Raw genomic sequence first — 19,862 nt, 5'->3', positions numbered from 1 at the left:
TTTGCACCTTTTGTGCAAAACTTTTAAAGCATCATCCCGTTTAAATAAACAGATCGAATGCTGGGCGCGCTTAGAACCAACACCAAATCTTGACCAGTGGAGTGGATGCTCACTAACTGACATATGCAGACGTAAATCTTAAGAGCCAAAACAAAAGAAAAGCGTATTTGGTTCGTGTAGGGTTTAACCCGCAAAACCCTAATTTCACAACTTCCCCTACCCTTGTAACCATCATGACCAAGGTTTACGGCACGGGGACGTATGATTTCCGCCGCCACCGCGTCGCCGAGTACCCGGTTGCGACGCCGGCGGAGCCCAAAGCGGCAAGTAACGTGACCGCCGGTGGCAGCGGTGCCGTTCCAAGCAGCATCACTCTGTCGGAGATTCAGCGCGACCGGCTGACGAAGATTGCGGAGGCGAACTGGTTGACGAGCGGCGAAGCAGCTGCCGCGAGGGAGAAGAAGGAGTTGGACCCTGACCTGGTTCGCAAAATCTACGAGACCGAGTTGTTGGTGAAGGAGGGTTCCAAACCCGTGCCCTTGCAACGCGTTATGATTCTGGAGGTTAGCCAGTATCTCGAGAATTATCTGTGGCCTCATTTCGATCCTCTCACTGCCACCTTCGAGCACGTCATGTCCATCATCATCATGGTCAACGAGAAGGTCCTCTCTCTTCTCTTCTCATTGTGTGTTGTTTCATTTCAATCTCATTCATGTGTTACTTATATTGTGTGCCTTGCTTCCAGTTCCGTGAGAATGTTGCTGCTTGGACTTGCTTCCATCAGAGGAAAGACGCTTTCAAAGGCTTTCTTGAGAGGGTTCTTCGCTTAAAGGAGGTATCCGTCGCTTCAATTTTTCTTGTTCAGTTGAATTTTCTAGTTTCGTTGCAATGCAGTCCTTGACATTGCGGCAACTTGCACACTAATGTAGTCAATACAGCCACAATTGTTGCTGCAATTCTGACACTTAGGTCCGACAACCTTGATGTTACGGTTGAACCTTGACCCTTTTCAAGTTTTTTTAATATATATATATATATATATATATATATATATATATATATATATATATATATATATATATATATATCCTTTGCTTTACTGTTTTCATCCCCCCTTTTCTTTGTGTGAACCGTGGCATTTGACTCTACAATTAGAATCCCATGTTAGTTATGACATTGCTGCTAAGCCTTGTGTTTAATCTGACTGTAGGGACGGGAACTGAGTATAGCCGAGAAGACAAATTATCTAGTTTTCATGATAAATGCCTTTCAGGTAGGCTTACTTGGGCACCTGCGCCTTGTCTCTTACATTAAATCACGCACAATTTTTGTTGGCTTTAATTTAATCATGTATTTTTATTTGACTGTGTATGGAAGCATATCATAACTTGAATTAGATGCTTACATTGTTGTTGAGTTAATACTGCTTTACGCAGTCTTTTTGTTTTCAGCACTGTTCAAATATCTTTTGTTTTGCTAGAGCTCCTAAACCTTGAGACATGTAATAGGTGTGCGTCATTTCCGATTTTAATTTTGGCGAAAGTTGTAATCATGGAAGAAAATAACCAAATATTTCCAAATTCTCAAGTCATCAAATTCTGTTTCTGTACATGTACTGTAGCAATCCATCATTCCATCCTGGATGAGCGTGTTTGCAATTTGGCTTCTTATACTTGATATCAGTTGGTGCTACTTGGAGAATTGATAAAGCAGTCCAACAGAAATGAAACAAAATGGTTAATCAATATTTAACATGCCTAACAAGAGTGATTCTAGGAATGGTCATATTATTCTGTTCCATACATCCTGCTTTCCCATTATAGCTGTAATAGTTATAATAAACCTAATAGGCCGTTAGATCATTCTTAAATGTAGCTAAGCTATTACTTTGCATTGCAGAGTTTGGAAGATGAGGTTGTTAGCAGGACAATATTGAGACTAGCAAGTTTGAAATCTTGGCACAGTTTATCTTATGGTCGTTTTCAGGTAAGATTGAATAAAAATCAAGTTATGTGTTGATGAAACATTACCTTGTTAGTCATATTCTTAATTTTATGATTAATGTTAAATATTATTGTTTGCATGCTAAATGCCATTTTTTTGGGACGTTGGTCTCACCTATGTAGATGGAGCTTTGTCTTAATCCTGGTTTGATCAAGAAATGGAAAAGGATGATAAAGAAGGAGCCTGTGAAAGGAGGAGGATCACATTTAGATCCCTCAACTGCAGTTGAAGTGATGTTCGTGAGAAACCTCGTAGAAGAATTTCTTGAGGTCTTGTTTTGTTAAAAAGTTTGAATGTACACTACAATGTGTAATGTTTTCCACTGTAACAAAATATTTTTATTTAAATGTATTATGCTGAATTTCTGTTTGTTGTATTTCTTTTTAGATACTGGATTCACAGGTATTTCCTCAGAAACAGATTTCTGGTGGGGACGATGAAATTCTGGATGATACTGGTTCCGGGCTTGTTAATGATGCTTGTGTCCTGTACTGTGAGAGGTTTATGGAGTTTCTAATTGACCTCTTGAGTCAATTACCAACAAGGAGGTATTTTGTTTTGACTATCTGTAGTGTTTTTTGTTTAAGGGCTATGTTGTTTTGTTTAATACTGCAAATGATATATTTTTAAGTTTTACTTATATATTTTGCTAGTGTTATGAATGATATCTAAGTTACTTCCATGATTTAAATTGGCAAATTTTTATTCCTTCCTGGCAGTTGTGGTTGAACTTAAAATGGATTCAATTCTTTCTTAAATGCTTGGAGGTGTCTAGTCTTACAGATCAAATATTTTCTGACTCTGATTCTGATTCGTAGGTATTTGAGGCCTCTGGTGGCTGATGTAGCTGTAGTTGCCAAATGTCATTTAAGTGCACTCTATAGGCACGAAAAAGGGAAACTTTTTGCCCAGTTGGTTGATTTGCTGCAATTCTATGAAGGGTTTGAGATTAATGATCATACAGGAACACAGTTAACAGATCATGAGGTTCTTGAAACTCATTACAGTCGATTGCAGTCTTTCCAGCTTCTTGCATTTAAAAAGATGGAAAAGGTGAGAGCTTAGATATAATTTAATCTAAACGATTACAATATACTAAAATCCTACTTTACTATATGTATTACTTCAATATCATGTCATTCTTTATTCTACCTTCGCTTAATTTCATGTTTTTGTACAAGATTTCATAATTTTTTTTTTCTGGTTGTAGCTGCGGGAACTTGCTTTGACTAACATTGGTTCTATTCACAAACGTGCTAACCTGTCCAAGAAATTGTCTGTTCTTTCTCCAGAGGAGTTACGGGAGTTTGTTTGCTGTAAGGTGTGCTAATAGAATAACATGACTCTTCTATTTCTTATAATATTTATTTTGGGTCATTAATTTTCCTGTACAACTTATGAATGTTGAGAGTTAGAATTGGTTGTTAATCTTTATCACTATTGCTAATGATTATAGTTATTTCACTTAAAGAGTTCACTTCTTTTTCTTCATTATTTCATATCACTTTCTCTTTTTTTTTTCTTAGTTTTGCGCTATCTTTTATCTTATATAGTTTCCAATATAGTTGTCATTTTTATCTTGTCCAGTTATTTATGAGCTCCTCCTGAATGTAAAAGCTTGCTTAGCCCTCTTTTTTGAAATGCGTACTGGCTTCTTCTGTTTATGATCATAAGGAGAAGTGACCTTTTGTTATATTGACTGTATTGTAGTGGGGTTAACTTATGTTTTAACGCACGTGTTTCCGTTTTTTCATGCATCAGTTATGTTGATTAATTTTAGAAATGGAATTTTAATGTTTGCAAGAATGCACCATGTGTTGGTTTTCAATAGCACATACTTTGTTTTTTGATATCGTTTTATTATGCAGCTCAAACTGGTCTCCAAGGAAGACCCCTGGTCAGAGAGGGTTGATTTTCTTATTGAAGTAATGGTTTCCTATTTTGAGAAGCAACAATCTCAAAAAGAAGCTATTAATGCTCTTCCCCTTTACCCAAATGAACAGATTATGTGGGATGAAAGTGTTGTACCTAGCATAAATTACTCAGGAGAAGGCTGTTTAGCATTGCCAAAGCTGAACTTACAGTTCTTAACACTTCATGATTATCTTCTTCGAAATTTTAATCTTTTTAGACTTGAATCAACATATGAGATACGTGAAGACATTCAGGAAGCCGTTCCACATCTTCTTGCATATATTAATAATGATGGAGAAACTGCTTTTCGTGGTTGGTCAAGAATGGGAGTGCCAATCAAAGAATTCAAAATTTCTGAAGTTAAACAACCTAACATTGGAGAAGTCAAACCATCATCTGTGACTGCAGAAGTTACTTATAGTATTTCCAGCTACAGAGCACAGATTAGATCAGAATGGGATGCACTCAAAGAACATGATGTATTGTTTTTACTATCTATTCGCCCTTCATTTGAGCCTCTTAGTGCAGAAGAAGAAGACAAGGCTAGTGTTCCACAGAAGCTTGGCCTACAATATGTACGTGGATGTGAAGTTATTGAGATTCGGGATGAGGAAGGAAACCTTATGAATGATTTTTCTGGAAGGATTAAACGTGATGAGTGGAAACCACCAAAAGGGGAACTGAGAACAGTAACTGTGGCTTTGGATACAGCACAATATTACATGGATGTAAGTAACATTGCCGAGAAAGGGGCAGAAGATGTTTATGGTACATTTAATGTGTTGATGAGGAGGAAGCCAAAAGAAAACAATTTTAAAGCCATCTTAGAATCGATAAGGGATTTAATGAATGAATACTGTATTGTTCCTAAGTGGTTGGAAAACATTTTTCTTGGTTATGGGGATCCTTCTGCTGCACAGTGGACTAATATGCCTGATCTATTAGAGACAGTAGATTTCAAAGATACTTTTGTTGATGCTAATCACTTGAAAGAAAGTTTTGTGGATTATGAGGTGAGTATTTTGTTTTCAAATTCATAAAATTTTTGTTGCATGGGTGTGGTTGATGTTTTTCATTTGGAATTCTTGTATGAAATTTTGGTGCTTATGGGATTTCCCCTCACTCTATCCTTCAGGTGTTTTTCATTAATTCCAATGGCACAGAAAATTTAAATCCAAGGCCTCCTTTTAAGATCAAGCTTCCGAGAACACTCAAACCAAGCAATGGATCTCTTACTGGGAATGCTATGTCAACTGCTGGTGCAACAAATGGTATCGATACGGCTGATACTAATAATCAGAAAGAAACACTAATTATTGAGGCATATACTCCTCCAGATCCTGGTCCTTATCCTCAAGACCAGCCTAAACAAAATTCAGTTAGATTTACCCCTACTCAGGTGCATTCAGCTCTTGATCTCAAGCATATATGTTCACTTTTCAGGCTTACTGTTAGCTTTCTTCTCACATATACATTCCACGTCCTATCACATACTGATTTTTGTTTTTATCTTACTCTGCTTCTAGCTTCCCTAACTGTAGGTGATTGTGATTATTTGACCAAAATTCAATTTATTTATGTGGCTAATTTGATTCACCTGGAATGTACAAATACTGTGGTTGTGTTTTGATAGAAGTTCTGGAGCTAACCTACTTAGGTTTGCAACTTGTACATTGATGTCATAGCATTCTGTTAGGTATCCCTGTATAAGACACAAGAAACAAAGGGGAAGAAAGTATTGTTTTCTATATTCAGTAATTCTGAGTTCTTAAAAATCAGAATAAAGAACCAAAATCAGAGAGAATGTAAGTTCCTCTGCCCTCCAAAAGTTCCTAGGTCATTCCTCCTTGGCTCATGTAATTCTCCTCTTACTCCCTTTGTTCCCTCTCTCTTCTAATGAAAAGATATCCCCATGATTTCGCACCTGCCACATCAGCCATTCTGTTATTTCAGAATCAAGGATGTGTTCTTGTGGGCCCCCAAGTAATGGGTTTCCACTTCTTCCTCTCATAAACCTGGTGGGTTTTCCTACTCTGCCTTTGCACTCCTTCTCCTTCATTCGTATAACATTCTTTTCATTTGATTTAAAAAACAGTGTTTCTGTTTCTTGATTGGTTATGTAATGTAGTTAACATCACATTTCATGTTCTGTTTCCCTTTAGTATTGTGGGTAATGTGAAATGGATAATTAGTGAGGTGTGCTACCTTTTTAAAAGTTTTGACAAGAACAAGGAGCCCATGGTTCTATAACAATGTGGAATCTATGTAGTTTTCTCATGCATTTGGTAGAGGATGACCCATATTTTCTAAGCTTTCTCAGTACTCCGTGTTACAGAATAAGATTATGTTTACCTTCCTTATGTGGTGCTCTGTCTATGGTTGTTCTGCTACTTTGCAAAGAAATTGGACTGTTTTTATTTTTCTTGCTACATTAGCTTTCTGTCAGTACCTGCAGCTGGATAGAGCAAGTAAAGGAAAACCTGGTTCACCCATTTTATAAAAATTGTGCAGTTTCTTGTTTTTCCTTTCTCTCTGCCTACAGTTCAACTGCAGAAGATAAAAAATCCCCATATACATTTCCTACCATTTACTTTATCATATTTTTTCCATCTCTGAGTACAGGAGTATTATTAATGATAATGTTGAATGTTTCTGTCAAGCAGGTTGAAGCAATTATATCTGGCATTCAGCCTGGTTTAACCATGGTTGTGGGGCCACCTGGTACAGGAAAGACTGATACGGCTGTACAAATTCTGAATGTTCTTTATCATAATTGTCCTTCTCAAAGAACCTTGATAATTACTCATTCAAATCAGGCTTTGAATGACCTGTTTGAGAAGATAATGCAGGTGAGATTTTATTTCTCCTCCTCACACGTTTTGTGATTTGAATTTGATTAAAATTTAGCAGTCAATGGCCTAGTATATGAAATTATTAATATGTACGTATTTTGAGGGAGGGAAGCCTTGAAGCAAGGGTAAGTTTACTTTCTTGTGGTCTAGAGCTCAGTGGTTTAAACATCTATTGGAGATAACCTTGTATTGGCTCACGTACTACAATCTTTGTACTATGTATGTGGTATGATTTTTGGTAATTAATTGAGGACTACATCCTGCCCAACCTTCTTATATAATCAATTTATAAGATGAGGATTACATCCCGCTTATATATTACAATCTGACTTTATTTCTAGTCAATGTGGGATTTTGCAACACTTCCAATGAATAGAAAGACAGGCAAACAATATTCTAATTGGGCACTGACAAACAAAGTGGAAAATATGGAAACTGTTGGAAGTCCCACATCGACTAGAGATAAGGTCAATTTATAATATATAAGTGAGGTGCAGACCTCACCTTACAAGCCGATTTTGTGGGGTTGAGTTAGGCTTAAAACCCACTTTCTAATAGAAACAATATTACCAGATGGATTTATCTTAGCTGGTTCATGTATTTTTCATAGTTGAAAACACTAAAAGGACCACTCTTAGAAAGTAGACTTTAAACTTAACTTAGTCTTACAAAACCTGGCTTTAAGGTGAGATTTACACTCATTTAGTCTTACAAAACCTGGCTTTAAGGTGAGATTTACACTCATTTATGTACTATGGTTTGGTTATATTTCTAGTTGATATAAGATCTTTATCATATCCCCTCACATCGAGGACCAAATATCTATGGTGTGGAAATTAAATTTTATGGGTGACTTGATAGTGGTAGCATGACATGCCAATAGTTAGGGTATCCTAACACAACTTCACAAGTTGGACATGTATGGTTAAGTTTGCACCATTTATTTGTTATAATTTGGTCACATCTCTAGACAATGTGAGATCTCCAACTCCTACACCTAGCTAACAAATACGTATTGAAAAAATAAGTTAAACTATTCTAACAAGTTAACCTGTTCAAAAACGTTAAACAATTCCTACAATGGAAGAAAAGGTAGACGAACTACTTCATCCCGTATGAACTCTAGAGGCAATACTTAACACCAACTGACAATCCTTTGGAACAAATCAAATATACGAAAAACAATTCCAAAGTAGGGAGTAATATATATGAGCAGTTTTGGTGCCAGCATGGCATGTTTCTCTTAAGTATTTTGTACTCCAACGCCAATGTGGAAGTTGCAGAGAACTTCAAGGGAAACTCTGATAGTGAAAAATGACTTTGTTGCAGATTGAAGTACATTTGGAATGATCTCTGGAATTTCTCTTTCAACTTCTGATAAAACTTCTGAGCATATTAGTTTTCTATCTTCCACTCAGCCCTTTATCCCTCCTAACTACCAAACATATTTCCATATTTCCCGTTCGTTGCAGCTTAAAATTTTTTTTAGGCTTCATCATTTATGTTTTTTTTTTTCATTAATCTGTTATTTTGTTACTGTCTTTATTTTCAACCAAATATTTAGTTTTCTTGAAATTGAACCCGGTTTTAGTATTGTTTTTCTTGTTGGGAATAACCTTTTCTATTGAGAGGGTTCTGACTTTGAACTTTTTAACTTATTTTTTTATTAATTCTTTGTCTTCTTCATCTAAGTTTAACACATGTTTCAATTTAACTCTTTTTGTTTTAGAGAGATGTTCCTGCACGGTATCTTCTTCGACTTGGTCAAGGAGAACAAGAGCTAGCAACTGATCTTGATTTTAGTCGGCAAGGTCGCGTTAATGCAATGCTTGTTAGGCGGTTAGAATTGCTGAGTGAAGTAGAGAGGTTGGCAAGATCTCTTCAATTACCAGAGGATGTGGGTTACACTTGTGAAACTGCAGGATACTTTTGGTTACTTCATGTTTATTCACGCTGGGAGCAATTTCTTGCTGCTTGTGCTGAGAATAAAGAGAAGTCAACATTTGTTCGAGATCGTTTCCCCTTCAAAGAGTTCTTCTCTGATACACCCAATCCCGTATTTACAGGTGAGTCTTTTGAGAAAGATATGCGGGCTGCTATGGGGTGCTTTCGTCATCTTAAAACCATGTTCCAAGAACTTGAAGAGTGCCGGGCTTTCGAATTACTTAAGTCAACTGCTGATAGGGCTAACTACTTAATGACAAAGCAGGCTAAGATTGTGGCAATGACTTGCACCCATGCAGCTCTTAAGAGGAAAGATTTCCTCCAGTTGGGTTTTAAGTATGACAACTTGTTAATGGAAGAAAGTGCCCAAATTTTAGAAATTGAGACTTTCATTCCAATGTTACTCCAGCGGCAAGAGGACGGTCATGCACGGCTTAAACGTTGTATTCTGATTGGTGATCATCACCAGTTACCTCCTGTTGTGAAGAATATGGCTTTTCAGAAGTACAGTCACATGGATCAGAGTCTATTTACCAGGTTTGTCCGGTTGGGCATTCCTTACATTGAGCTAAATGCTCAAGGAAGAGCCAGACCAAGTATAGCTAAACTTTACAATTGGAGATACAGAGAATTGGGAGACCTTCCTTCTGTAAAGGAAGAAGTCATATTCAAAAGGGCAAATGCTGGATTTGCTTATGATTATCAGTTAGTGGATGTTCCAGATTACCTTGCTAAGGGGGAGACGACTCCATCCCCTTGGTTTTACCAAAATGAGGGAGAAGCAGAATACGTTGTCAGTGTCTATATATACATGCGTCTTTTAGGGTATCCTGCAAATAAGATATCCATTTTGACTACATACAATGGTCAGAAACTTCTCATCCGAGATGTTATAAATAGGAGATGTGTTCCATATCATTTCATTGGTCCTCCAAGCAAGGTATCTTTCTCATTCTTTACTTATAGTTTATATTTTAGATCAAAATAAAATGGTTTTCTTTAATGCAAGGTGGTGTTAATTTTGGGTTCTTGGTTTCTGAATATGACTTTACAATTATTTTTCATATTAGGGTGTATTATATTTCCCTCTCTTGATAGACATTTTACCTAGATGAAATGTGCTACACTTTTTCCATTTTGCTTAAATGAATCTTTAAGTAGTTGCAAACTATTATGGATGAGGCTCTCCCTGACACTTCTCCTTTCCCTTTCACTTTCTGTCACCAACTACTAATTTTAATGCCTTATTGAGTTTTGGATTTAAGAAGATGTAATGATGTTTTAGACATGCCTGTTATCAGCTTTAGAACGTTTTTACCTATATTCTTCATTTCATCTTCTAAACTTCCCAATTTGATAGTAGGGTTCAGATTACATTGCAGATGATGCTGTTGAAATTGTATAAAGAAAAATACCTGCAAGTAGCTTGTTTACCCTAGCCCATATTCATTTTTCATGGGAGGAGTGGGTAATTTTTAAAATTGGAGGGGATGGGAAGGGTAGTGTCAGTGTTTTTCAAGGAAGGTTATTTTATTTTTGGTAAATATATTTTGAAAACCACACCACAAAAACTAGCTATTGTAGTTGGAGAGCCTAAAGCCTTGTAAAACCCCATGTTAGATTCCCATACTTCCAATGTGGCACTCAAGTCGTACCTTGCATACTAATACCATTTTTTTTATATGATGTTTGAAATTGTTGTACATTTTTGAAGTTTTGATTCTTAATTATGTCAGTTTTCTATAAATGACTGCTCTCAGGTTACTACAGTAGACAAGTTTCAAGGTCAGCAAAATGATTTTATATTGCTATCTCTTGTTCGTACTCGATTTGTTGGTCACCTACGTGATGTTAGAAGATTGATTGTTGCAATGTCACGTGCTCGACTTGGTTTGTACGTCTTTTGCCGTCGTTCCCTTTTTGAACAATGCTATGAACTGCAACCAACATTTCAGCTGCTTCTTAAAAGACCTGACCACCTTGCCCTTAATTTGAATGAAATTACATCATATACTGAACGAGATGTTGAAGATCATGGACCTAAACATATACATCTTGTCAGTGGCATTGAGGAGATGGGGAGTATCATAGATAGTCTGTATCAGGTATGTCTCACATCTCATAATACAAGAAAATGTTCTCCATTTATCTTCAGTTACTCTGATTCTTTTCGTGCTTTTTTCTAATAAAATAAATTCATCCAGACCGAAAAGTTTAGAAAATCGGGCCAAGGAGTTTACAGTGAACTTTATTTTCCATTTTTTCTAAACGTTATGCCTGAAGTATTCCGATGAGATGTTTATTGTGGGATAATGTTGTTTACGCTAGCTTATTTTAATAAGCGCTGAAGTTTCGTTGTACTCCTTTACTTGCCATAGGTTATATTCTTTCTGGGTTTTATTTCACAAAAAGACTCAATGATTTTTTCTGCATATTTCCAGGTAAAGTTGAGACAGGAATTTCATCAAAATGAGCCTTATTCTGGTCAAGTAGAAGCATCAGAAAATAACGAAAACAGCATGGACATCCCAGAGCAAGCGGAGGACAGTGATATGCCACAACAAGCAGAGGACACGCCACACGAAATCAAGGAGGCTATAACTGTCGATAACCACGTGGCTGAAAATATCCCACCCGAAAACAGCGCGGAGGATGTTACCATGGTCGATAACAGTGATGGTGTTGCGAAGGAGGAGACCCGCGAAGGTGCTTCTAAGTAAGCAAGCATCCAATGCACTTCTGTTTATGTTAAGTTACATAACCGTAGGTCATGCCATTTATTTTCTGTCTAGATAAATCAGTATGTAGCAATGGGAAATCAGATTTTTTTTTATGGGAAAGGTGTGGAAGAATTTGAGTTTGTACCAATTGTAGTCAGTATATGGAGATGCCATGCCTAGAGGAAAGCAATATTTTCCTTTAAATTTTGATAGACTACGATGAATTTGCTGTAGATTGAATGTCTCACCTGATTAAGATTTTTGTCTCTGTATCTTAGTTCCGCAGAAAGAAGGATATGCAGATCTCTTACTATGCTGTACAGTAACACCAACATTCACTAGTGTAGTATAAGATGACGTTTATGTAACTTTCGTTCTTTTTGTTAAAAAGGGAAAAACTGTGGATATTTTTTTTTTGTCACCATAAGATATCGTGCAAACTAGTGTTGATTCAAGTTGGATTAGACTAAAAAGAAATTAAAATTTTGATACGGGTAAATTTTGAGTTTGACTCACTAAAAATCTGATTTATGTTGGTGAAACTTGTGATTTATGTTGGTGAAACTTGTGATAAGTCGAATTGGTTAATTTATTTAATTTTTTTAATAAGTATTTTTGTTGAATTAATTATTTACAAAATATTAAAATAGAGTCTGACATTATTTTCGTATGGAATAATTAAGTAACATGAAATTTTTAAAAGTTTTCTTGGATAGATTTTGTAATATTTTTGTATAAATGAAAATGTTTAATTGACCATAAATATAATTTAAGATTTTTTTTCATTTTTTAAAATTTGAATTAGAAATATTTTTTTGTTTTTTTTTGGAATTGAAAAAACAAAATTTATAATCAAGGAGCGATAGAATCCGTTTGATCTATTAATCTATAGGTCATATTAATTTGTAGTAGGTCATACATTAAATGAATAACATAATTTTAGTAAATGTAGTAATTTCACAAACATTACAGATAGAAGGGGAAAGAAAGTTCTGTTTTTCATAAAAAAAAAAAAACCTGAATGACTAACGGTTAATATTTATAGAAAACTGCAAAAATATATTAATAATTATTATTTTTTCATGGATTGCAATCGGATGAAAGTTAGGTAAAATATAATCGATAAGATTTATCAATAGACATATTTTTCAATAATTATTAATGGATATAATATTCAATAATTACTAATGAACATATTTTTTAATAATTATTAAAGATTATATCTGTCGATAATACTAATAGATATATTTGTATATACGAGACGTAGAAATATATCTGTTGATAAAATATGTTAATAATTAATATGGCAATTTCTAATTTAATAGACTTGTATTCTAAACACACAATTAGATCTACTAATCTTATAATATCAGACAATCCAAACAAACATTAATTAGATTCAGACAATTTTTTTTTTCTAAGTAACCTAAAGAAACATTAATTATAATATCAGACAAACATCACATTATGTTTATAAGACAGTCTAAATAAACATGAAATTTTTAAAATATGTTTGTAATAATGTATATATCCACATATAATAAAAATACACGCAATAATGTAAAAAGAAATCTTAGAAATCTATATAATAATAAAAATTATATTCTTCTTAACGGTCTTATTGTTGTTGGGATTGTAATTAGATTCAGGTGAAGTAGACTAGAGTGAATTATTGCACTAAGACAGTTGAAGACACGTCTGTGCATCTTGAGACAAGAATCTCATAACTAAATTTTTCATTTTATCAGACTTGCAGTGGGTAATTATCATTGATAATTTTTTTAGTGTTCATTCTCACATTAGAAAGTTGTGTTTAAAAGAAATAATTTCATATTTTAAAAATTTATTCATTAGATTATCAGATTTGAAAAATTGATATGGAACACGCGCTATTTTTTTACCATTTTAATTTAATTTAATATATATATATATATATATATATATATATATATATATATATTGTATATTAAGAATATTAGTTTTATGTTTATAATTTATTTTTTACCCTGTGGTTTCATAAAGGAAATGTTATAACTATCGTTATTTTATATTATTTTTTTTATTTTGATAATATAATAACTTTTGATTTTATTTCGTTCACTATTAGTTTTTTTATCTTATTAAGAAAAAAAATACTTTAAATATACTATTATATATCCATTAAATATTGATATTTCATATATTATCGACAAGTTATTAATATCCATTTATGTTTTGTAAATTAACATATTCAAAAACTAGTCAACATAATAAATATTTTAACTACACAGTTTAGTTTATAAAAAGTATATTATAAACAATAATTTCAACTAACTTATTAAAATAAGTTGAAAAATATTACATAATTATATACAAAAATTAAAATTTTGGACTTGATTTTGTTATGAGCCTACTGCCTATGTTTAGGGGTAAGGTTGGTAGTAGAGACAATGACTACAATAATTATGTTAACAAGTTGTGGTCACTTAAAAAATAACATAATACTCATTCCGTCTCTATTTATAAAGACATTATTCAGAAAATTGTCTGTCCTTTTTTATAATAACTTTTGCAATCACATCATATATTAATTAATATTTTCTTACAATGTTTTACTTAAGCATTTGAAATAAATGATAAATGATTTATCAATTTAATTTAAGAATGATTATATATAAAAGTATGTGTTTGTGTGATTCAATTTATATTTCATTTTATAAGGTAATTCTCTAGGATTGTATGTATATTTTTGTGTGAGAGATTTGTATTATAAGTTCATAGGGTAGAAAATTTATTTTCTTAAGATAATATCAAAATTATCAAAACTTTATCTAATTAAGTTTGTTAGTTTATTATGTCATTTGTTACGAGATCTTTCTATTTTAACCTTTGATATCTTTGATATGAGAGAGTATATTAAAGATCACATATAATTTGGTTAAATTATAATATATGTTTTTTACTGTAATTTATTTTTTGAATTATTCAATGCGATCCTTTTATTTTATTTTGTTTTAATGTAATATTTATTTTTGTTAAAAAGAATTATTATGGTTCCTTATATTAGAATTATGTTGAAACTGTTTATAAATGAACTAAGGTGCTTAATTAGGAGCAAATGACTATTGCATTTGTTCCTTTCTCCATCGTCGTTATCACTCCTTTTCATATGAAGATTGTTGTGTTCTGCATGCATATTTTTGAAGTTGAAATTCTCAACTATTAGTGATAATATTTTTCTTTTGTTCTTGATGTTAAATATGAATATTCCGAATTATGGAGTTGGATGAAGATGATGAATTCACTAAGAACTAAGATACTTACCGTAACATTACATTACACGTAATATTTTTTTTAACATTGGAAATATATATTATTCTTGATGAAAATGGAATATTCTAAGTAATCATTTCTAAAATAAAACCCTTTAAGGTTTGTTATTATCCTATAGTCATTTGGAACTATGACACTTTTGGGACCATGAAGAAGATTCCAAAATCTTGTAAATAAAAATAAATGGTAAGTAAAATATTGAATTTTTTAAGTCATTGCTTATTGTAATTATAATTATAGGCCACTTTTAAAGTATAGTCAACCTTAAAAAAAAAAAAGAAAGAAAAATGAATTACGTTTATGGTGGTGGTTGGTGCAATAGAACTTCATTCTGGTGATACTTTAAAGAACTAAAAAGTGCAAAGATAATTAATTAGAGACATGAACCTTTTGTTATTAGTTATTCTTTTAAAGAAAGATTTAGTTAGTTATTCTTTTGTGATTTCAGAAACATGATTTTGGAGAGAAACTTGAGTTTGAATTTGTTTATAGAATTTTGATAAATTGTGGGATTATGCAAACCTCACAAGGAAAAAGAAAATGAAGAATATGTCACTTCAAACAAAGGATGTCTCACACTAATTCATTATTTAAATAAAACAGAAAGAGTTTTAAACCACAAAAGATAAATGCTCTCAAATAAAAAGGAAAATAAATTTTCTATCCATTTAAAAGTAAGTACAAAGTGTATCATGCTTATTGTCAACTATTTAAAACCTTTTCTCTAATATACTTTTTAAATATTGATGTTTAAAGTCAATATAGATAAATATGTTCTTATGAACACTTGTACAAAAATTCATTAGCTCTTATAGAATACAATAATTACGACAACGTGTATATTTTTTGTATTCCAAACTCCTCAAACATAATATCTAATTTTCTTAATACATGTAGTTTGGCAATCATTTAATACAAGTTCTAATAAATGAATGAAAATTTTATTATTTCACCTATATTTCATCTTCAAATTTACAAATTTCAAAGTGGATAATAACCATATAAATCTAGATCATAGAATACAAAATCATCACTAAACCACTCTTCAATTTAAAGAAATACTTTATAAAAGCTCTCATTAACTTACATTATGAATAATGTATATTACCATATTATTTGTGGTAGTGGTTGGTATGTATACACAAGTTCATTATAGCAATGCTTTAACACAAGAAAAAGTGCAAAGATAATTAATGAGAGGCCAATAGCTTTTGCTGTTAGTTTTATAATTGTGAGTGAGAGGTGGTTGGTTTTGATTGGATATGGAAGGTAAATAGTGACTTCGGACATTGTCTTACCCTTTTTTATTTTCACATTAATGTCCTTTTCTTCTTAACAATAGTTTATCTCCTTTTTTGTTGGAAACCTTGTGCATTATAAAAATATTAATTATTCATGGAGGATCATGCATGTTAATCACCTCCATTTGATTAATTAGATGAAACTTTTACACTTATGGTGTTCTAAAAGAAATATAATTGGATAATCACTTCAAAATAAGATAAAAAGCTGATGATGATGGATTGCGAATCTGTGGTGCCGTCCATCCAATCACGCTTCCTATTTCTCATCTTATTACAAACTAATTTTAAATGACGTCTCCATATATATCACTTTCATGGCTATAGATTACTTAATTTATGTCTTAATTTTAAAAATTAGAAGAAAAAAACATGCATCCTAACAGCCTTTTTCTTCCCATTTTTTAAAACAAAAAGTGTAAAAACTACGACATGATCATAAAAAATGCTTAACCTTTGTCTTCACGTAATTCATAATATAACCAATCATGTTGTAGTTTCGTTTGACACTTTTGGTTTTTAGTGACACTTTCTAGATACTAATAGTGCAAACCAGACAATCAAAAGAAGATTCTTAGAAAGGGGATTCAATGTCACCAACCTTATACATAGTGGACTCGAACTCTTATTAATTGTAAAATCAATGACTTCTATATCATTTTTCTTTAATTTTAATCCATCCATTTCCATATTTTGATTGGATTAAGTTAGTTCTTTTCTTATCTTTTTACTGTAGATGATTACAATATTATTATAAAATTGAGTAGACAAGTCATTTACTTTATTCTCAAATTATAATATTTAAGAAATATAATCACGATCCAATAAACATATTAAAATGTATAGCTAAACAAAATTTATTAAGTCTTTTCATTTTGAAATCACTAATATGTAAAAAGGCTTCTAACGTGTCTATTACGTCTCAATTTTGATGAAATCGAAACATAAAAAAGTACGGTAGCATTTATGCAATTTTCACGAACATATAAATATCAGTTAAAAAAAACAAAGTCATATATAGTTTTTGGTTTCGGTTAAAAAACAACTTAAGTCTAAAGGGGTGTCAGATAAGTATAAATTTGACCTTTTCATTTGACAATACTCTGAACAAGGTCTATGACTTTAGTTCTTTTCAGAACTGGTGGCATAGGATCCTGACATTCCCACCTACAGAGCGATATTTTAAACTGTTCAGATTTTTAACAGGTATTTGACTTTGATTCTTTTTAGAAGTGACACCATATAGTCTTTATGCTTCAATTTCATGAAGACTCGAGACCAAATGTGCGAACCAAATTTCAAAAATGCCACCAAAAGTTTTATTTTTTAATTATTTCGGAAGGCTTTAGGCAATAATTCTTAGTAGAGCTGATGCCATAGACCAATTATTGCTTTGGTTGCAAAAATAATCGATGCAATATGTGTTTTTAGGATAAAAAATAACAAAAATTTGGTATTATGATTATTATTTATGATGATGTACGTCAACGGTTCGTGTTGATCTTATAAATGCAACTAGTATTCTCCAATGAATACTCACTTAATACTCATCAAATATATATCTCATACTCATACTCATTGATCCTAAACTCTTACTAACTGATTATCGGAGAGTTTTTTTAGGTGGATTTCTCCCCTTTGAGCAACAAAGAATTCCATTCCGACCAACAAGAGCTTTCAAGTCACTGCTAGGGTCTTTCCACATGTTTGCAAATTCACGTTCAAAATCCCAATAAGATCATTCGGTGTCCACCATGGGACCCAAGTAAAACTTTATCTTGTCTCCACGTATGAAATTTGTCGTCTTTCCCTCTTTGGTTGCTAGCCATGCTAGGTGTTGATTTGTGAAAACAAGCGAGGCTCACAAGCATGGGCCACACTAACATGAGAAGCTTTGATGGTCCTAAATATCGTCCTTCGTCTCAATAATGTTGATGTCATTGGGAACGTGGATGCCATCATCCCATCTTTGCCCCTCGTAAGTAAAATGTGTCTGTATTCTTTATATACTTGCTAATGATGTGGGTATGGAGGACCAAGATAAGAAATCATTGCAGTACAAGAAGATGCTTCTATTCGACCCATCGACAAGCTCTTGCCCAGGTTTGAGAGGGTGTTGAAAGCAATCATCATCATCATTTGCGAAAAGTGAAAAACTGGTTTAGTAAAACCAATCCCCATGCTATTGCAACTACCACTACTTGGAGATCGATTTTCTTAGGGTTTATTTCAGCAACTAGGATAGCGATGTCGTCGAATTCAGTAACGAAGTCACCACCTGAGGTAAAGCTCAACCATCTCATGAGATGTAATACAACCTGATGGCGACCATTCAACAAAAATAGTGAATAACATAAGCAATACAATACCGAGTTTGAGGCCTTGTGTGCTAAAAGACAAGTAGACCTCTAATAACTCTAAGGGCTTCCATGAGATGGAATACAATCCACTGGTGAACCTTAAACAGAACAACAAACAACACAAGCAATATGATACTTAGCTTGAGGCCTTGCACACTCAAATACGACGGACCTCCAAGGACTCCAAGGACTTTAGTAGAGGTTGACTGGCCTAGAGAATGAGAGATCATCTCCCTAACCTTGGTGGGACTCCCGTTTGGACGAAACACAACCCACCAGCTCAACGAGGTTCATGTGGGAGTTGAGACTTCTCTCCTTAATGTCGGGCTCAAAGAGATTGAAACAAGTCATTCCGACATAAAATAGATGAAACACACAAACGCTCTCACGACTCCGAACGAGAGCACGAAAGGCAAAAACGTCGCAACCTATGCCGAGATGTAGAATTCGCAGAGTCGTAGAATTCCATATAGCATCCCAGAAAGCGAATAAACCAATAAGAATCAGGTGAGTGGTAGCCGATTTGCTTGGCATAAATCCTGAAGAGCTCAAAGCAAATCAACTTGGCTTATGACCAAGGAGACTCGTGGATAATCCTACCACTCAAGATGAGACTGTAGCTAAGATAGAGATTCAACAAAGTCTCAGAGACCTTCCAAAGATCTCGACAAATGTGTATACTAGGAAGGACATAAGACTTCTCGACCACACCACTAGACACCAGGGGTCGAAAAACAAAACCAACCCAACCCATTTAATCCTAGACCGATATTGACCAACCAAAAATGAGTTAGGTGAGATTAGTCTACCAATTAAAAAAGAATTAAACTTTACAACCTGACCACTCTAGGGCTGGCCCAACTCACTATAGGCTTGCTCATAATCCCTTAAATAACATGTTTCTTTAAAGATCTTTATATATAGGGGTTTGTTAACACGCGTACGCCTGTTTTTCAGTTGGTACGTTTTAACAATGTGTACCGGATTATAGTAGACAAAAATACCCTCATTTATCATGGATTCTATGTTTTAAGGTCAAGGATATTTAAATAATTTTCATTCTCAAAACTAAAAAAAAAAAAAGAAACCCCGAAACCCTTACTCACCTTCCTCATTCCTCTCAACCAAGCTCTTTCATCTCTCTCACTCCAACATTTTATCTGTCATCTTTATTGCCCCAATTGAAAAAAAAAATTCAGAAACCCTTGCCTAACCCTAATCCACCTTCCTCACTTATCCAATTTGTTTCTCTCTCGTCTCCATACTCTCCCTTAGCCACACACAACAACCCGTGACATTGCTCTTGCTCTGTTCGTTCATTTGGAGGATGTGTTATATATTTTCCCTTCTTATTATTATTAAATTTCATTTTTAAATTAAATCATGTAAATAAAACCTTCATAAATCAAGTAAATTTTCATATATTATTTACACATCTACACCACATTTGATTAT

At 33.5% G+C, this 19,862-nt stretch overlaps 1 protein-coding gene across 1 annotated transcript; it reads left to right on the top strand.

Moving 5' to 3' along the window:
- Window positions 1–11,824, top strand: LOC106753638 (intron-binding protein aquarius). The gene is made up of 14 exons (XM_014635473.2): window positions 1–662; window positions 746–835; window positions 1,211–1,273; window positions 1,900–1,986; window positions 2,127–2,273; window positions 2,392–2,552; window positions 2,823–3,057; window positions 3,215–3,325; window positions 3,873–4,931; window positions 5,054–5,317; window positions 6,582–6,767; window positions 8,500–9,654; window positions 10,475–10,819; window positions 11,156–11,824. Exons 1-14 carry the CDS (start codon window positions 234–236, stop codon window positions 11,432–11,434), a joined length of 4,611 nt encoding a protein of 1,536 aa, XP_014490959.1. The 5' UTR covers window positions 1–233; the 3' UTR covers window positions 11,435–11,824.
- The last annotated feature ends 8,038 nt before the right edge of the window (window positions 11,825–19,862 follow it).

This window comes from Vigna radiata, unplaced genomic scaffold, assembly GCF_000741045.1.
Source record: "Vigna radiata var. radiata cultivar VC1973A unplaced genomic scaffold, Vradiata_ver6 scaffold_134, whole genome shotgun sequence".
Classification (NCBI taxonomy): Eukaryota; Viridiplantae; Streptophyta; class Magnoliopsida; order Fabales; family Fabaceae; genus Vigna; species Vigna radiata.
The sequence above is the reverse complement of the archived record's forward strand: the minus strand, read 5'-3'. Positions and strand labels throughout refer to the sequence as shown.